At 65.6% G+C, this 15,345-nt stretch overlaps 4 protein-coding genes and 2 non-coding genes across 6 annotated transcripts; 4 read left to right on the top strand and 2 right to left on the bottom strand.

The window, feature by feature from the left end:
* The first annotated feature begins 3,023 nt into the window (after nucleotides 1-3,023).
* On the top strand, nucleotides 3,024-3,990 carry LOC116497107 (adenine phosphoribosyltransferase-like). The gene is made up of 5 exons (XM_032200635.1): nucleotides 3,024-3,175; nucleotides 3,290-3,383; nucleotides 3,464-3,610; nucleotides 3,695-3,790; nucleotides 3,863-3,990. Exons 1-5 carry the CDS (start codon nucleotides 3,053-3,055, stop codon nucleotides 3,988-3,990), a joined length of 588 nt encoding a protein of 195 aa, XP_032056526.1. The 5' UTR covers nucleotides 3,024-3,052.
* Nucleotides 3,991-4,262: 272 nt separating this feature from the next.
* Nucleotides 4,263-6,487, bottom strand: RAB34 (RAB34, member RAS oncogene family). The gene is made up of 10 exons (XM_032200930.1): nucleotides 6,187-6,487; nucleotides 5,997-6,088; nucleotides 5,581-5,646; nucleotides 5,378-5,479; nucleotides 5,182-5,246; nucleotides 5,052-5,103; nucleotides 4,840-4,921; nucleotides 4,666-4,756; nucleotides 4,472-4,579; nucleotides 4,263-4,402 (listed from the first exon to the last, which is right to left on the bottom strand). The coding sequence occupies exons 1-10, from the start codon at nucleotides 6,412-6,414 to the stop codon at nucleotides 4,335-4,337; spliced, it is 954 nt and encodes a 317-aa protein (XP_032056821.1). The 5' UTR covers nucleotides 6,415-6,487; the 3' UTR covers nucleotides 4,263-4,334.
* A 755-nt stretch (nucleotides 6,488-7,242) lies between these two features.
* On the top strand, nucleotides 7,243-9,379 carry RPL23A (ribosomal protein L23a). The gene is made up of 5 exons (XM_032200847.1): nucleotides 7,243-7,303; nucleotides 7,612-7,792; nucleotides 8,097-8,273; nucleotides 8,675-8,744; nucleotides 9,317-9,379. The coding sequence occupies exons 1-5, from the start codon at nucleotides 7,279-7,281 to the stop codon at nucleotides 9,329-9,331; spliced, it is 468 nt and encodes a 155-aa protein (XP_032056738.1). The 5' UTR covers nucleotides 7,243-7,278; the 3' UTR covers nucleotides 9,332-9,379.
* Nucleotides 7,940-8,013, top strand: LOC116497471. The gene has a single exon (XR_004254104.1). It is a non-coding gene; the product is annotated as a small nucleolar RNA Z17 (small nucleolar RNA).
* LOC116497483 lies at nucleotides 8,527-8,593 on the top strand. Its single transcript, XR_004254115.1, has one exon. It is a non-coding gene; the product is annotated as a small nucleolar RNA SNORD42 (small nucleolar RNA).
* A 2,974-nt stretch (nucleotides 9,380-12,353) lies between the features above and the next one.
* On the bottom strand, nucleotides 12,354-14,376 carry TLCD1 (TLC domain containing 1). The gene is made up of 4 exons (XM_032200839.1): nucleotides 14,165-14,376; nucleotides 13,857-13,939; nucleotides 13,488-13,570; nucleotides 12,354-13,075 (listed from the first exon to the last, which is right to left on the bottom strand). Exons 1-4 carry the CDS (start codon nucleotides 14,359-14,361, stop codon nucleotides 12,689-12,691), a joined length of 750 nt encoding a protein of 249 aa, XP_032056730.1. The 5' UTR covers nucleotides 14,362-14,376; the 3' UTR covers nucleotides 12,354-12,688.
* Nucleotides 14,377-15,345: the final 969 nt, after the last annotated feature.

Here is a 15,345-nt window from a genome sequence, read left to right on the forward strand (position 1 = left end):
CCTCCTCTTCCTGCTGCCCCCAGCCGCTTCCCCCAGCTCCGGCAGCGGGTCCTGCGCCCCCGAACCCGGCTGGGCACCGGGGGGAGCGTGGACGACGTGCGCATCGTGGCTCAGCTCCCCGAATTCGCCAGGGCTCTTCTTCTTCAGCCCCTTCCCCTTCTTTTTCTTATCCTTCATCCCTTTCCTCTCTTTGGCGGCGGGCAGCAGGCGGCCATGGCGCTGCACCGGGACCTCTCCTCCTCCCCAAGGGGGGCTCAGGGCATCGTCCCCCTCCGGCCACGCTGCCCTGTCGATGAGCTCCCCGCCGAATTCGTACAGCACCGGCTCCCTGGGCACCGCCACGGCCACCGTGTTGTACGCCCTGCACCTGCGGGGAGAGGGGACAGCGTGGGGTCAGGGGTGGGTGCGGGACACAGAAGCGGTGCCGGACACACGGGGAGGGGGGGACACACTCACCAGACGTAGAGGTAGGGCTCCACGCACTCCTCCTTGTAGGCGAACTCAAAGCAAGGCACCCGGATGACGTTGAAGAAAGCCTGGCCCACCACGCGCGAGGCCGTGTCGTTCACCTGCTGCAGGCACTCCTTCAACCTGCGGGACGGCACCGGGGTCACGGAGAGACCGGGGGGACCCCTCCCCGAATATACACACACACACAGAGCCCTGGGGACCCGGGGGTGCTCACCTGCGGTCGCAGTCGCAGTGGCTGATGGTGTGCCAGCGCAGGTTGCGGTAGCCGTAGCGGGCGGTGAAGGGGTGGATGACGTGCTGGCAGTGGTCATGGTCCCGGCAGCAGCGGTCGGTGTCCCGGTGCTCCCCTGCGGGGTGCAGGAAGAGCCAGGGGCTGGGTGGGGTTGGGATCGGGGCTGGGGTGAGGATTGGGGTGGGAATTGGGAGGGACGGAGCTTGGGACTGGGATGGGGATTGGGGCTGGACCAGCACTGCAGTGGGGGTGAGAGTGGGAGCAGGATGGGCTGGGTTGGACTGGGACCAGTCTGGGGATGAGGATGGGATGAGCACCGGGATGGGGATCAGGGGACGGACTGGGTATGGACCACATTGGACCAGCACTGGGGCAGGGACTGGACCAGCACCTGGGGACCAGAATGGGAGCGGGATGGACTGGGACTGTGCTACGGGGATGGATCAGGCCACCAGGATGGGGACTGGGATGGAGCAGCCCTGCAATGGGGCAAACTGGTGGACGAGGACCAGCAATGGGATGGGGACAGACGATCCGAGGGACGGGGACAGGCTCCTTCTCTCCTTACCCAGCTGCTCGTAGGCATCCGCGTTGCTCCCGGCTCCGCACCACAGCGTCCCGGGGTAGGTGAGCCCACGGCGAGCTCGGGGCCGCCCCGGGGGGGCCGCTCCGGGGCTCGGGGCTGCTCCGGGGGCGACCACCAGCACCAGCAGGAGGAGGTGAAGGAGGAGGAGGAGGAGGAGGAGGCGGAGGAGCGGCCGCGGGGCGCACATGGCACCGCGGGGACAGCAGCGCGGAGGGGCCGCCTTATAGCGGGGCTCGGCACGGCACGGCCCGCCCACCGCGGGGCGGCACGGCTCGGATCGGCACGGCAAGGATCGGATCGGCACGGCTCGGCTTGGCATGGCATGGGGAAGCTCGGCGTGGCATTGCTTGGCACAGCTTGGCGTGGCATGGCATGGCACATCACAGCATGGCACAGCTCAGCATGGCACAGTTTGGCATGGCATAGCATGGCGGAGCTCAATATGGCACTGCCTGGCACAGCACGGCACAGTATGGCACAGCACAGCTTGGCATGGCATGGCATGGCATGGCATGGCATGGCTTGGCATGGCATGGCATGGCATGGCTCAGATTGACATGGCTCGGCACGGTGTGGTATGGCAAGGTGCAGCTTGGCACGGCATTGCTTGGCACAGCTTGGTGTGGCACGGCATGGCGTGGCACAGCTCGGCATGGCACAGCTCAGCGTGGCATGGCATGGTGGAGATCAGCATGGCCTTGCTTGGCACAGCATGGCACGGCACAGCATGGTGTGGCACGGTGCGACTCGGCATGGCATTGCTTGGCACAGCTCGGCATGGCACAGCATTGCATGCCCCAGTTGGCACGGCACAGCTCAGCTCCACGCGGTGCAGCCTGTGCCAGTGCAGCCAGCGGGAGCAATGCTCCAGTCCCCCACCCCACAAGGTGCCAGCCCTCGCAGCCCCAGCCACGCTCCCCCACGGCCACGACGGACACGAGGAGCAGCAGCACCCAGCGGGGCCGTGCCGTGGGCAGGACGCAGACGGGGACGACGCAGCCCCCAGCTGAATGGAGCTTTTCCTGGGGTCTGTGCTCAGCCGGGGCTGGCAGCTCCCAAGAAAGCTGCCAAAGGCTCCTCACCCCTCGCAGGCTCCCCTTTGCCAAAGCCCATTTGCAGTCAGGACGCGGAGCCTGGCCGCTGCAGCCAGCGCTTGACAGGGCAGGACGGTGCCCGAGGCCCCAGCGGGGACGTGCGCGGCCTCGAGAAGCCCAAAGACCCCAAAAAGCTGCACCCTGAGCACGGCTCTGCCATGTCCAAACCTCACACTCACAGGATGCTTTGCACACCCAGCCCTGGCACCTCTGGGTGCTGGGGACGCGCTTGCAGGGGTGTGACCCCCCCGGTGCTCCCTGCCACCCCCTTGGGGGCACGTCACCGCCACGGCTCCTGCCTGGCACCGGCCCAGGTCCCCGCTGGCCGAGGGTGCTGGCGGGGGGCCCGGCACTGCGGGGCTGCCCCTGCTCAGCTGTCGCTGTCCGTGACTGTTCTGGGTCCCCGTGACAGTCCCACTCCGCTCGGCCTCACAACAGGCACCCAGGTACGGAGCCCGGCGCAGGGCTGTGGGGTGTGCACAGGGAAATTGGGGCGTGTTGGGGGAAATTGAGGTGTGTATGGGGAAGTTGAGGTGTGCATGGGGAAACTGGGGTGTGCACAGGGAAGTTGGGGTGCCCCGAGCCACGGGGAGCCCTGCAGGGTGTGGATCTCACCCCCTTGCACACCCGCAGCCCCCCCCGTGCTCGCAGCGCCTGCAGTCCCCGCGCATGGACCTGAGCCACGTCCCCGCCGCCCACGAGAAGGGCTGGTACCTGGCGCTGATGGCCCCCAACACCAAAGGTCCCAACTACGCCTGGCTGGACCCGTCCCGGCTCTACTGCCACCCGCAAGTACCCAGCACCCGGGCAAGGGGCACCCGGGGGGGGGTTGGCACCCGGGTGGGCTTTGGGTCTGGGGGGTTTGGGCACCCTTAGGGGCACCTAGCACCTCCGCTGTCTCCCCAGGCCTTGCAGGACTGCGTGGCCGACCTGCTGCAGCCCTTCCAGGGGGACCCCATCGACCTGGTGGCCGGCATCGATGCCATGGGCTTCATCCTGGGTGAGGGGGGATGCGGGCGAGCCCGGGGTCCCCAAATCTTGTCCCCGTGGGGGACTGACGGCGCCACGGCCACCCCCCAGGTGCCGCCGTGGCTGTTGCATTGCGCAAGGGCTTCCTGGCCATCCGTAAAGCCGGGCACCTCTGCGTGGAGACGCTGTCGGAGCCCTACACCGACTACTCAGGCCGGGAGAAGGTGATGGAGGTCCGCACCGACACCGTCTCGCCGGGTGAGCCCAGGGGGCACTCCCGTCACGGGGGGGCTGCCGGCGCAGGGCACCGGGCGCTCGGACGCAGCCTCTGCCCCTCCCCAGGTCTGCGCGTCCTCCTGGTGGACCAGTGGGTGGAAACCGGGGGCACCATGCGAGCGGCCATCCGGCTGGTGGAGCGGCTCGGGGGGGTCGTGGCAGGTAGGAAGGGGGCACCCCGGGGTGCTCCCGTGGGGGCCACAGTGGGTGCTGAGCCCCCTGCGCGTCCCGCAGGCGTGGCGGCCGTCTGCATGGAGGACAGCGAGGGCGCGCGGTGGATCCGGGAGCGCTACAAGTGCGCCCACTGCGTGCCCCCCCGCCTGCAGCCACGCTTCGACCGCCACCAAACGGGCTGGGAATGATGCTGGGGCCGGCACGCTGCACCCCCAGTTTGGGGCATTTGCTGCCCGCTTTGGGTTTTGGCGTAAGCAAGAAAATAACAACTCCTCCTGCGCCCTGCCGCTGGCTCTGCCTCGCGCCCGCCGTCCTGACGCCTTTTTTAAAAAGCATAAAAAAACACGTTTTATTCAAACAAATGGAAGGCTGGGGGCGTCTCCCCCGGAATGGGTTTGCATAGCTAAGGGGGCCGCGGGGGTCCCTGCCCAGCCCCAGCCCCAGGAACGGCTCCCCGGGGGGGGCGGGGGCCGCTGCTCTTTGGTACGGAGACGCGGGCGTTACGGGGGGGCTGCGCTGGGGGGCTGCCCCCTCACTGGCAGCACTTGGGCTTCTTGCGGGGCGCCGACTGGTACAGGTCGCTCTGGTTGCTTGTGATGTCTGGAGGGAAAAAGGAGTGGGTGGGGGGCAGCGGGGGGCACCCGGGGGGGGGCAGCCGGGGGTACTCACGCACGGTGTCGCCGATCCTGCGGGCGCTGCCGCGCTCCAGCTCCGCCAGCACGCTGCTCTCGAAGGTCAGCGCCGCCACGCGGAAGAAGAAATCCCGCACGTTCTCCCCTGCCCCATGGGATAAGACCCCCTGAGCCCCTCGTCTCACCAAGGGGGGGGCCACCTGAACCCCCCACCCCTCATCCGGGACCCACCGGTGAGCGAGGACACGGCCCAGAACTCCGCCTGCATCTCCTGGGCCACCTTGAGCGCGTCCTTCTCCATCAGGCTGTACTGCGCCGGCGTCTGCCAAAAAATGGGGGTGTGGGGGGGGGCTGGGGACGGCCCCCACGCAGCTGGGAGGGTCCCGGGGAGGGGGACACACTCACGCTCAGGTCCTTCTTGGAGCCCACCAGGAAGAGGATGACGTTGGCGGGGTCGTTCTCCTTCAGGGCGTCAGCCAGCCACTGCCTGCAGGTGCCACCGTCACCGGCTGAGCGCTGCCCAGCATCGTGACAGCCCCGTGCCCCCAAATCCCCCCAAATGTCCCCAAATCCCCCCCCCAGCACGTCCCCATCCTCTTTAGCCGGGTGTCACCTACCGTGTGTGCTCCAGGGACGCCACGTCGTTAACGTCGAAGACGATGACGATGGCTGGAGGGGAGGGGGAGAGGTGAGATGGGGACGGGGACGGCCGGCGGGGACGGGACACGGGGTTGGGGGGGGTCTCACCTTGTGCCCCCCGGTAGTAGGTGGAGGCGATGCACTTGAAGCGCTCCTGGCCGGCTGTGTCCCAGCTGGAGGGGGGGGAAAATTGGGGACAGGGGGTCAGGGGGGGCAGCGGGAGCCTTTTTGGGGGGGCAGAGGGTGCTTTTTGGGGGGGCAGGGGGTGCTTTTTGGGGGGGGCAGGGGGCTGGCGCCAACTCACAGCTGCAGGCTGAAGGGCACCCCCAGCACCTCGAAGCGCTCCATCTCGAAATCCACCCCGATGGTCGCCTTGTAGTTCTTGTCGAAGGTGTCCTTGCAGAAGCTTTTTGGGGGGTGGGGGGGGGGAGCAGGAGATGAGCGTCAGACCCCCCCCGGGGGGGGCTCTTCTCACTGTGCCAGCCCCCCAAAAAAAGTGCCCGTTACCGGTTGATCAGGCAGGTCTTCCCCACCGACAGGTCCCCCACCACGATGATTTTGGAGATCTTGAACCTGCGGGGCAGAGCAGAACACAGCCACTGCTGGGGGGGGGGGGGGGGGCACGGCACTCAGTACCTCCCCCTCCCCCTCAACACCAGCCATTTTGGGAAGCCAAAATATCCCCATCCTCCCCATTCCCCCCCCGTTATCTCCCCCCAAAACCAGCAGCCACAATCCCAGCCCGGACCCCCGCGCCCCCCCCCCCAGCTGCATTCCTGCGCCGTGACGCATCCAGGCAGCGCCAGCAGCCACGCGGTGCCTTCCCAACGTAGGGACCCCCCTAATTTTTTTTGGGGGGACACCCCCGAGCCCCCCCCTTTCCTAGTTTTGTTTTTTTTTTTTTTGGGGGGGGGATTCCTCACCCCACGGTGCCCGTCCGCTGCTCCTGGCAGGCGCTGGCCACGCTGGGGTGGAAAGCGTTGCGGGCGTGCAGGGCGGCCTCCTTCCGAAAACACTGCCACGGGGAGAGGGGGGGACACAAAAAAGGGACCCCCGGTGAGCTCGTGGGGCTCACGGAGGCCACCCCGGGGCTGTTGTCCCCTCCTCGGTCACCTGTGGCAGGTCGGCGATCACCCGGTCCCTGCGGACGGGGGCCAGCACGTTCATGGTCCCCTGGGGCCAGCGGGGCGAGCTGGGACACGGAGCGGGGACGGGGATGGGCTGAGGGCCGCCGAGAGGCCTGGGGGGGACGGAGCAGGGGGCGGCGCTGCGCCTGTGTCCCCAAATTCTGCTGTCCCCGTGTCCCCAAATCCTGATTTCCCCGTGTCCACGAGTTATCATGTCCCCAAGTCCCGATGTCCCCAAGTCCCCAAGTCCCTCTGTCCCCAAGTCAACTCCTCCTCACCTCCTGCTGTCCCCATGTCCCCAAATCTCACTCGTCCCCAACCCCTCGTGGCCCCCTGCCCCCCACCTCATGTCCCCATGTCCCCCCGTCCCCAAATCCCATTGTCCCCCAGTCCCACCCTCCCCACGTCCCGCTTGTGGGGACGTCCCTCGTGTCCCCAAGTCCCCCACTCCCCGTCCCCATGTCCCCACGTCCCCAAATCTCTCCTGTCCCCCCCCCATGTCCCCCTGTGCCCCCCCCACGCCCCCCCACTGCCCCCCCCGCCCCCCTTACCCCCTCCTTATCCCGCCCCATCCCCTTCCATGCATCCTGGGGCATCCTCAGCCCCATGTCCCCGTCCCGTCCCCGTGTCCCCGTGTCCCCGGTTGCCCCCCGATGTCCCCCCCCAGTGTCCCCGGGGGGGTCCCGTTACCCCGTTACCCCTCTCCCTCTGCTCGGCGCTGCGCCCCCGCCCTCCTGGCCCCTCCCTCGGGCTTTTCGTGGCGGGGAGGGGCCGGCACCGCGGGTCCTGCCGGCCCGGGCCCTGCCGCCTCCCCCCACCCCCCCTCCGGGACCCCCGGGACCCCCCCCTCCCGGGACCCCCCCCGGTGACGACGGAGAGGGGAGCGGGACTACAACCCCCATAATGCCCCGCGGGCTACGGAACGATACGCGCATGCGTCGGAGAGTCTCACCTCAAGGACTACGCTTCCCAGCACGCCTCGCGGCGAGAGGGGGTGCAAGGAGATCTCGCGCGATTTGGGGCTATAAGCCCGTGCGGCGCGGGGCGGGAGGCCCCTTTCGGCTTCCGGCGGCCCAAGATGGCGCCCAAGGCGAAGAAGGAGGGTGAGCGCGGGCGGCCGTGAGGGGCGAGCGGCCCCCGGGCGGTGTGATCGGCTCCCTGCGGGGTCTAGGGGGTGCCCGGGGCTCGGCTCCGGAGGTTTGCGGCGTTCCCGGGGGCCGCGGTGCGGTGCCGGGCTGCGGGCACGTGGAGGGGGTGGGAGCGGCCTGCAGCGGGAGGCCTGGGCCTGAGGGCTGAGGGGGGCTGAGGGGGGGCTGGGCCCCTCGGAGGGGCTCTGCCGGTGGGGGTGCCCCCTCGGGGAGCCCCCTGGGCCCGCAGATCCTTCCGTGTGCTGACCCAGGGGTTGTCACAGCCGTGCCTCCGAAGACAGAGGCGAAGGCCAAGGCGCTGAAGGCCAAGAAGGCCGTCCTGAAGGGCGTCCACAGCCACAAGAAGAAGAAGATCCGCACGTCGCCCACCTTCCGGAGGCCCAAAACCCTACGCCTGAGGCGGCAGCCCAAGTATCCGCGGAAGAGCGCCCCACGGAGAAATAAGTACGTGTGGGGTGCAGGTGGCACAGTGTTTGTGGGGTGGGGACGGCCCCTTGTGTGGGAGCCTGGCCCCCTGTGTGGGTCTGAAGGTGGGACTTGTCCATTGTGCTGCTCCTGGGGCTGAGCCCTGTTTTGGTGGCACCGTGTTGGGGTGCAGGTGATGATTTCAAGCGACCAAAGCCTGAGAGTTTGTGATTAAAACTTTTTTTGGTAACTGATGCACCCCAAACCTGGTGTTTGAAACCTTCTGAAGCGTAGGTACAGCTCCTGCCATCCTTTTGTTAACCCAGGGGCCTTTCTCCTGCAGGCTGGACCATTATGCCATTATCAAGTTCCCCTTGACAACAGAATCGGCGATGAAGAAGATAGAGGACAACAACACTCTGGTTTTCATCGTCGATGTCAAGGCAAACAAGCACCAGATCAAGCAGGCTGTCAAGAAGCTGTACGACATCGACGTGGCCAAGGTCAACACGTTGATCAGGTGAGAGGGGGAGATCAAGTCACCAGTGGGTGTCTGGTACTTCAGGTGCTCAGTGTGGCTTTCGACGGAAAGCTTGAACACGTGTGAGTTTCAGCAGTGCTGTGGGAGCTCTGAGGAGGCTTGGAATTAAGTTCTGTAGTGTTCTCAGCGCTAAAATGATGATAAAAGCAACTTTTGACTGAGCACATCTTGGTGGAAGTGTAAACTAGTGGCAGGCAGGAAGCTGGCTTTAGCAGGGAGCCGAGGGAGTTCTGTGCAGATGATGTGATCGTGTTTTACCCCTGAGCAAACTGATGTTTCCAAAGGAACCACTGATGCACATCCCGTAGTAGGAGGATGGAGTAGGTGTGAGGAATGGCGTGCCCCTGTGCTGATCTCTCCTTTCCCATCTCCTTTTCTAGGCCTGACGGGGAGAAAAAGGCTTACGTCCGACTGGCTCCAGATTACGATGCGCTGGATGTAGCCAACAAGGTGAGAAATCTTGGAAATCTGTCACGTTTCCATTTGTTATCTCATTTTCTACACCTGGTGGTGCTTGAAGCACGCTGGTGCTACTGCAGCATCCTTGTAGTTGGGCAGGATCTGAGAGTGTTTGTAAGCAGGAACACTTCCTGGTCATAAAATCCACCGAGTTCTGTGGGGAAGTTCCTGGGAGCTGTGAAGGGGTGGGAGAGGAGGCAGGAGGCGTGTCTGAAGTGGTGTTTGGCTCCACAGTGTTCTCAGCCAGCGCTGCGGGCAGCTCCCTCGGGGGAAAACGGTGCCAAAGGCACTGGGTGGAAGGGATTTCACTGCAGGTGGCCGTCCTGCTGCAAAGGGCTCGGGGTTTAGTCCTTGGTAGAACTGTGGGGAGCAGGAGGTGGTGGTGGGGAGCAGCATGGGGATCCCGGTGGTGTGTGGAACCACGATGTGAGGCACCTGGGCGGGTGTGGGAGGAAGAAACCTGTCCTCAGAGAGCAGGAGGATGTGGGAGATGTGTGGTGGCGATGTCTGGCGGAGGCTCTGCCTCTTTGCCAGCTGTTTTAACCCCTTCTGCTTCTTTGCAGATTGGAATCATCTAAGCTGCATGGAGGACTGTACAGACGGGACAATAAACCCTGTGAAACCACCCAGGGGCTCCTGCTGTGTTTTATGACCGCGCAGCCCATCCTGAAAAGCCTGCAGGAGACTGCTGGGGCTCCATTTTTAGCAAACGGGGTCCCTGCTTTCCTTTTCCTTCCTGCTTTCCTTTTCCTTCCTGCAGCCAGCTGCCCCGGGAGAGGCTCTCGGGGTGTGCGGGGCTGTCCCACGTGCGGCACCTCCCTGCTCTGGGGCGTCCCGCGGGGCTGACCTGGTCTCTCTGCGGGTAAAACCCCGGTGAGGCGACGCTCTCCTGGTGCAGGTACCTGTGCACAGCACTGTGCTGCTATCCTGGTGCATTTTGTCACGCTGCTATTAGTGAATATTTGTGGTGATTCCCAGCACCCTACAGAACCCCCGTGGGGTGCACCACGAGCCTGGGAGGCCGCTGCTACCTGCACCAAAACCACGTTCACAGCTCAGGTCTGCTGCAAGCTGGGTGCCGGGCCATTTCCCACCTCTTAAACTATTTGCTTAGGCTGCAGGCTCTGAAACCCTCAAGCTAACACAACAGCAGGCACTCTGTTTGCTTTTGTTTTTTTTTTTTTTTTTTCTGGCACCATCCACGCTCCCCTCGTTGCAGCGTGTGAGCTGGAGCCCGGTTTCCCCGTGGTTCCTCCCCACGGTCCCTCACCAGGGGCTGTTTCCAAGCCAGCTGCTGTTTGGGCGGCCCCGTTGCCACAACGTTTGGGATGAAAGCAGCTTTTTGGAGTGCTTGGAGAGCCCTAAGAACGCGGAGCACTCGGTGAGCAGGGACTGGAGGTGGAGTGCTGATAGAGATAATTGGCGTTAAGTGCTGAGAGGCGCGGTGAAGGCGGTGGCCAAATATTGATCGGAGCAATCGAGCAGAGGCAGGGGGACAGCCAGTTCCCTTCCAGCCTCTTGCAGGGGGTCCTGAGGGGCAGCTCCCCTGATTGCTGCTGCTCTTTTGGGGCAGTAGGTCACGATTTTTCCCTTTTTAGCTGCTCTTGGCTCCAGATTCCCTTCACGCGGTGTGAAGCTTCCGACCTCCCCGAGCTCCTCTGCTGTGGGGTGGCTCCGGGTACTGGGGGAGAGCCCCCAAACCCTTTGGGGTAGCTCTGAGCCTCCACCAGCTGCAGGAATGCTTCGTGAGGACAGCGTGGAGGTGCTGTAGGGGCTGGGGAGGATGGGAGGCTGTGGGAGAGGCCGGAGGCAACTTTGGGGCTGAGGGAGGCGGGTGGTGACGCTCCCTTGGGTGAGAAACCTCGAGGGCTCAGTGCTGCTTCTCTCCGTGCTGCTCCTTTCTGTGGCTGCTCGGCCACCCCGGGTGCAGGCCAGAAACTTCCCAACCCCTCGACTTTTTTAGGTCAGGGGCTCGAAACAGACAGCGGGGGCTGTTGGCACGGTGTGTGTGGGCCAGGGAAGGCTGAAGAGGGATCAGGGCAGCAGGGACCTGGGACAGACTCAGGACAAACCCAAGACAGACCTCTCCTGCAGCTGCACCTGGTGCTCGTGAGGGCTCTGGAGCACTCTGAGAAGGGAACAAGCAGCAGCAAGGGCTCTGAGGGTACCCACCAAGCCCCGTGCCCTGTTCCTATCCGAGCTGTGGCCACCCCAAAAGCGATTTGGGGTTGGAGGAGCTCCTCTCCTCGCCATGCTCACCCCACAGGGAGAGCCCCAATGCGGAACGAGGAATGGGTACAGGCTGCAGCACTCCCCGGCGGCGTGGAGGCTGGGCTGGGAAGGGATTTCACATCAGCATGACTTGCAGTCTGCCCTGACCCTGCCTTCATCTTCTCCCGATGGCTGCTGCAGGCTGGCACCTTCCCTCTGCCTGCCTCCTGCTCAGGGCTGGCAGCCGGCCTGCCCCACAGCTGGCCCGGCGCTGCTGGTGGAAACTGGGAGGCAACTGGGGTGCCTGCTGGGGGAACTGGGTGATGCCCGACCCCTCTGTGCTGCAGGAGGGCGGTGGGAGCGCTGGGAGAGACTGGGGGAGAGGTGATGGGAGGGAAAATGCAATTTGGGGATTCACCTCGTGGGGTATGGGCAGGTGGGGGTGGTGCTGAGGCCGGGGGGCTTCAGCTGCAGCAGGGGGGGATGCGGTGGAAGTCAGGAGAGCTCCTGGAGGGGAGGCTGGGGCCTGCTGGGGCAGGAGGAGAACCCGTGGGGAGCCTCGGGGGCTGCTGTGGGGCTGGAGCAGATCCCTGCCCACGCACGGCCCCGAGCGCTGCGTCTCCATTTCAACTCCTGCCAACGCCCGGCCCCCAGTGCCAGCTGCGGGGTCGGGGAGCCCTGGAAGGATCCAACCCCACAGCTGAGCCTCTTCCCCTCCATCCTCATTTGACCTGCAGTCTGCCCGAGCTGCTGTTTTAGGACCGATCCCACCCGGGAGCAGGTTGTGGGCAGGAATCCCTCAAAGCCCCGCTGCTCGTAGCCAGCCCGGGGTGATCCCGGCGCTGTCACAACATCACCATTTGCCTTCCCACCACTCCTGCACCCCACAGGACCGGCAGGGCCAGCTCCAGCCCCATGGGAGCTGCACCCTGGCTCCGTGGGGAGCTGCTGGAGGCAGCGGGGCTGGCGGAGGCAGCCCCGGGGGGATTGAGCAGGCAGCGATGTTCCAGGAAGAGCCGTGGCCTCGCTCGGCCTTCCCGTGCCAGCTCGGCTTCACGTGGCTGCTGGGTGAGTCACAGCTCCACTCAGGGACCACAGCCGGGCTCAGCCCTTCTCCTGATGCCTTCCCCCTATCCCTGCGAGGCCCTCAGGGTGCAGGAGCTCACCCCCGAGGGGAAACAGAAAGGAAAAACACGAGTAGAAAGCAAGGGAGAGCCGGAGCTTTGCTTTTTCAGCACCGTGCTGGATGCATCCCCGAGGGGGGTCCCTGGCGTGGTGCCGGCTCCCTGCCCTCCCCTGGGAGCTGGGGCACATCCTTTCCCATGCCCTCAGCCCTCCTCCTCCTCCCAACAACAAAAAAATAACAAAAAGCCAGCCTGGGCAAGCCACGGCAGCAGTGAACAGACCCATTTAATGCACAGAGCACCCAGCACCACCGCGGGAGGGCCGCGGCCCTTCCCTCCCAGCCCTCTCCGGCCATCGGCTGCGCCACGCAGCCACCCCTTGGCCGCGCTGGCGCCGAAAGCAGGCTCGGGCTGCTCCTCCCCAGGATCTGCCCCAGGGTTTGGGGGCATCCCCAGGGCTCGGTGGCATCCGCTCGGCTGTCGGGCTGGTCCAGCAGGGTAGCAGCGGCTTGCAGAGGGGTGAACGCAGGGCCCGCGGCCGCGGGGTGGGGAGCGAGCGAGCCCTAAGGCACATGAAGAGCAGGTAGGAGCCCGGCGTTCTCAGTCTATGAGGAACTTCTCCCCGTCCACGTCCCTCCCCTGGCGCAGGGAAGGGCAGAAATCGGAGCGCAGGAGGCGGGAGAAGTACATGAGGATCATGGCGTCGAGCAGCAGCAGGTTGGCCGTCAGGAAGGCGCCCTGGCCCTGCACCTCCACGTGGCGGAGGAAATACCAGGTGAGGTAGGCCTGGGGGGCCAGGCGGAAGGCGAAGTACATCACCAGGTTGACGTACTTGTTGGCCCGGTAGAGCGCCGGCGAAGGCACGTTGCTCATCTTGAGCAGCATGCGGGCGGTGAGGAAGATGTTGCTCACCTCCACCAGCAGCAGCAGCATCGCCGCCACCAGGAAGCGGCCCGTGATGATGAGCGAGACGAAGGCAGAGATGGCCTGGGAGGAGGGGATGGGGATGGATCAGCTCCCGGGTTGGGCACAGCCCCGCGGGGTGCGAGCTCTCCCCCACTACGCTCTGGGTGTACCTATGGTGGGAGCACCCAGATCCCCTCCTGGAGACCCTGGGACCCCGCGGGCACCCGATCCGAGGGCAGATCTCAGTCCCCAATGCAAGAATCCAGCACCAAGCTGTGCCCCTGTGCCAGGGAGCAGCAGCCTGTCTGGCTCCCGGCGCCAGGAGCCGCCTCTGGCAGCCGTCCTGCCCCGCCGGGCTCCCTGGGCTCCTGGATGCACAACCTACCTGGCAGCCAGGGCGAGGCGCAGGGAAGGGCTGCGGCTCGCCTCGCTGCACGGCCCCAGGAGCACAGCAATCCCCCCCCGAGGTGCCCCGTCCCCTCCCCGTGCTCACCATGGCGTGGTGCACCAGGTACTCCCAGGACGAGCGGGACTGGTGGTTGAAGATGATGTCGAGGCTGTCGTGGATGAAGTAGCCTGCGGGATGAGGGAGAGCATGGAGGGGTCAGGCTTGCGTGCCGGCACCCCGCTGAGGGAAATGGGGTGCAGGAGGGGTTTGGGGTGCCCCGAGGAGGGCGGCGAGCCCGTGCTCTGCGCAAGGAGCCCCGTGGTGGAGCCATGCCCTGGGGCGCTGGTGCCATGCAGGCGGCTTGCTGCTGGAGAAGCGGGAGGTGTGGGGTCCCTGAGCTGTGTGGGTGCAGTCCCATGGGATGGACGTGTCCCAAATGTGTCCCCAGCGTGTCCTGGCCATGTGGCTGCTTACCTGAGGAGAAGCAGACGAGCAGGTGCCCTGAGACGCTGTAGCCGTCCTGGATGTCGGAGAGCAGCTCCGGGGACTGCCAGAGGCTGGGGGGGGGAGCAGAAAAAGGGGGAAAACGGGGTGAGCACAGCGGGTACAGCCCCGGGACCCCAAACCCACCCCGGTGCCGGGCCAAACCGGGGCTTCCCATGCTCGGGGGGGGTGTCCTGCTCCCGAGGGGACCCCTATCCGAGTGCAAGCGGGCGAGAAAACTTCCCCACCGCCACTCCCCTCACCCCTTAGCACCCCCCTCCAACTTCCCATCCCGGTACCTAAACAGGGCCCAGAGGCCGGCCAGCACGGAGTGCGCGAAGGAGACGAGGAGGTTCCCCCAACGCCAGACCCTGCCGGGACGGCTCCGCACGGCCGCGGGTCGGGGCAGGGCCAGGGCTGCCCGGCGGAGCCCCCCGAACAGCGCCACGCTGCCCCCCACCAGCGCCACCGACGGCGCCCGCCACCCGGGGCCCATCGCGCTCGGCTCCCGCGCCCGCGCCCCGGGGCGCGCGCTGGCGCGGGCTGCCGGGCGCTGGGGGCGTGGCCGGGGGCGGGGCTTGGTGTTTTAATTCCCGCACGGCCACGCCCCCCTCCGCCCGGCCCCGCCGGCGCCAGCTCGTGGCGGGAAGTGCGGCTGCGCGGGGGGGAGGGAGGGAGTGGGGAAGGGAGGGGGGGGTGTGGGGATGGGATGGGGTTTGCACACGTGTGGGGGTGTGCATGGGGCGTTGCGTGTCCGTGCTGGGCGTTGCACGGTTGTGTGTGTGCGTTGGGCGTTGCACGTCCACGCTGGGCATTGTACGTGGGTGGGGGTGTGCACCGGGCATTGCACGTTCCTGCTGGGCATTGCACACGTGTGGGGTTGTGCATTGGGCATTGCACGTCCATGCTGGGCATTGCACACGTGTGGGGGTGTGCATTGGGCATTGCACGTTGCTGCTGGGCATTGCACATCCGTGCTGGGCATTGCACACGTGGGGGTGTGCATTGGGCATTGCACGTCCATGCTGGGCATTGCACGTTCCTGCTGAGCATTGCACGCACATGCTGGGCATTGCACACGTGTGGGGGTGTGCATCGGGCATTGCACGTTCCTGCTGGGCATTGCACACCCATGCTGGGCATTGCACACGTGTGGGGGTGTGCACCGGGCATTGCACGTTCCTCCTGGGCACTGCACACGTGTGGGGGTGTGCATCGGGCATTGCATGTCCATGCTGAACATTGCACATAGGTGTCTGTGCACTGGTTATTGCATGTCTGTGTGAAACATTGCACACGTGTGTGCATGCATCGGGCATTGCACCTCTGTGCTGGGCATTGCACGTGTGTGTGCATGCATTGGCCATTGCATGTCCATGTTGTGCATTGTGTGTATGTGTGCACATCAGCCGTCCCATGTCTGTGCTGGGCATTGCACGTGTGTGTGTGTGTGTGCATCAGCCATTGCATGTCTGTGCAG

This window comes from Aythya fuligula, chromosome 20, assembly GCF_009819795.1.
Source record: "Aythya fuligula isolate bAytFul2 chromosome 20, bAytFul2.pri, whole genome shotgun sequence".
In the NCBI taxonomy this organism is placed as follows: Eukaryota; Metazoa; Chordata; class Aves; order Anseriformes; family Anatidae; genus Aythya; species Aythya fuligula.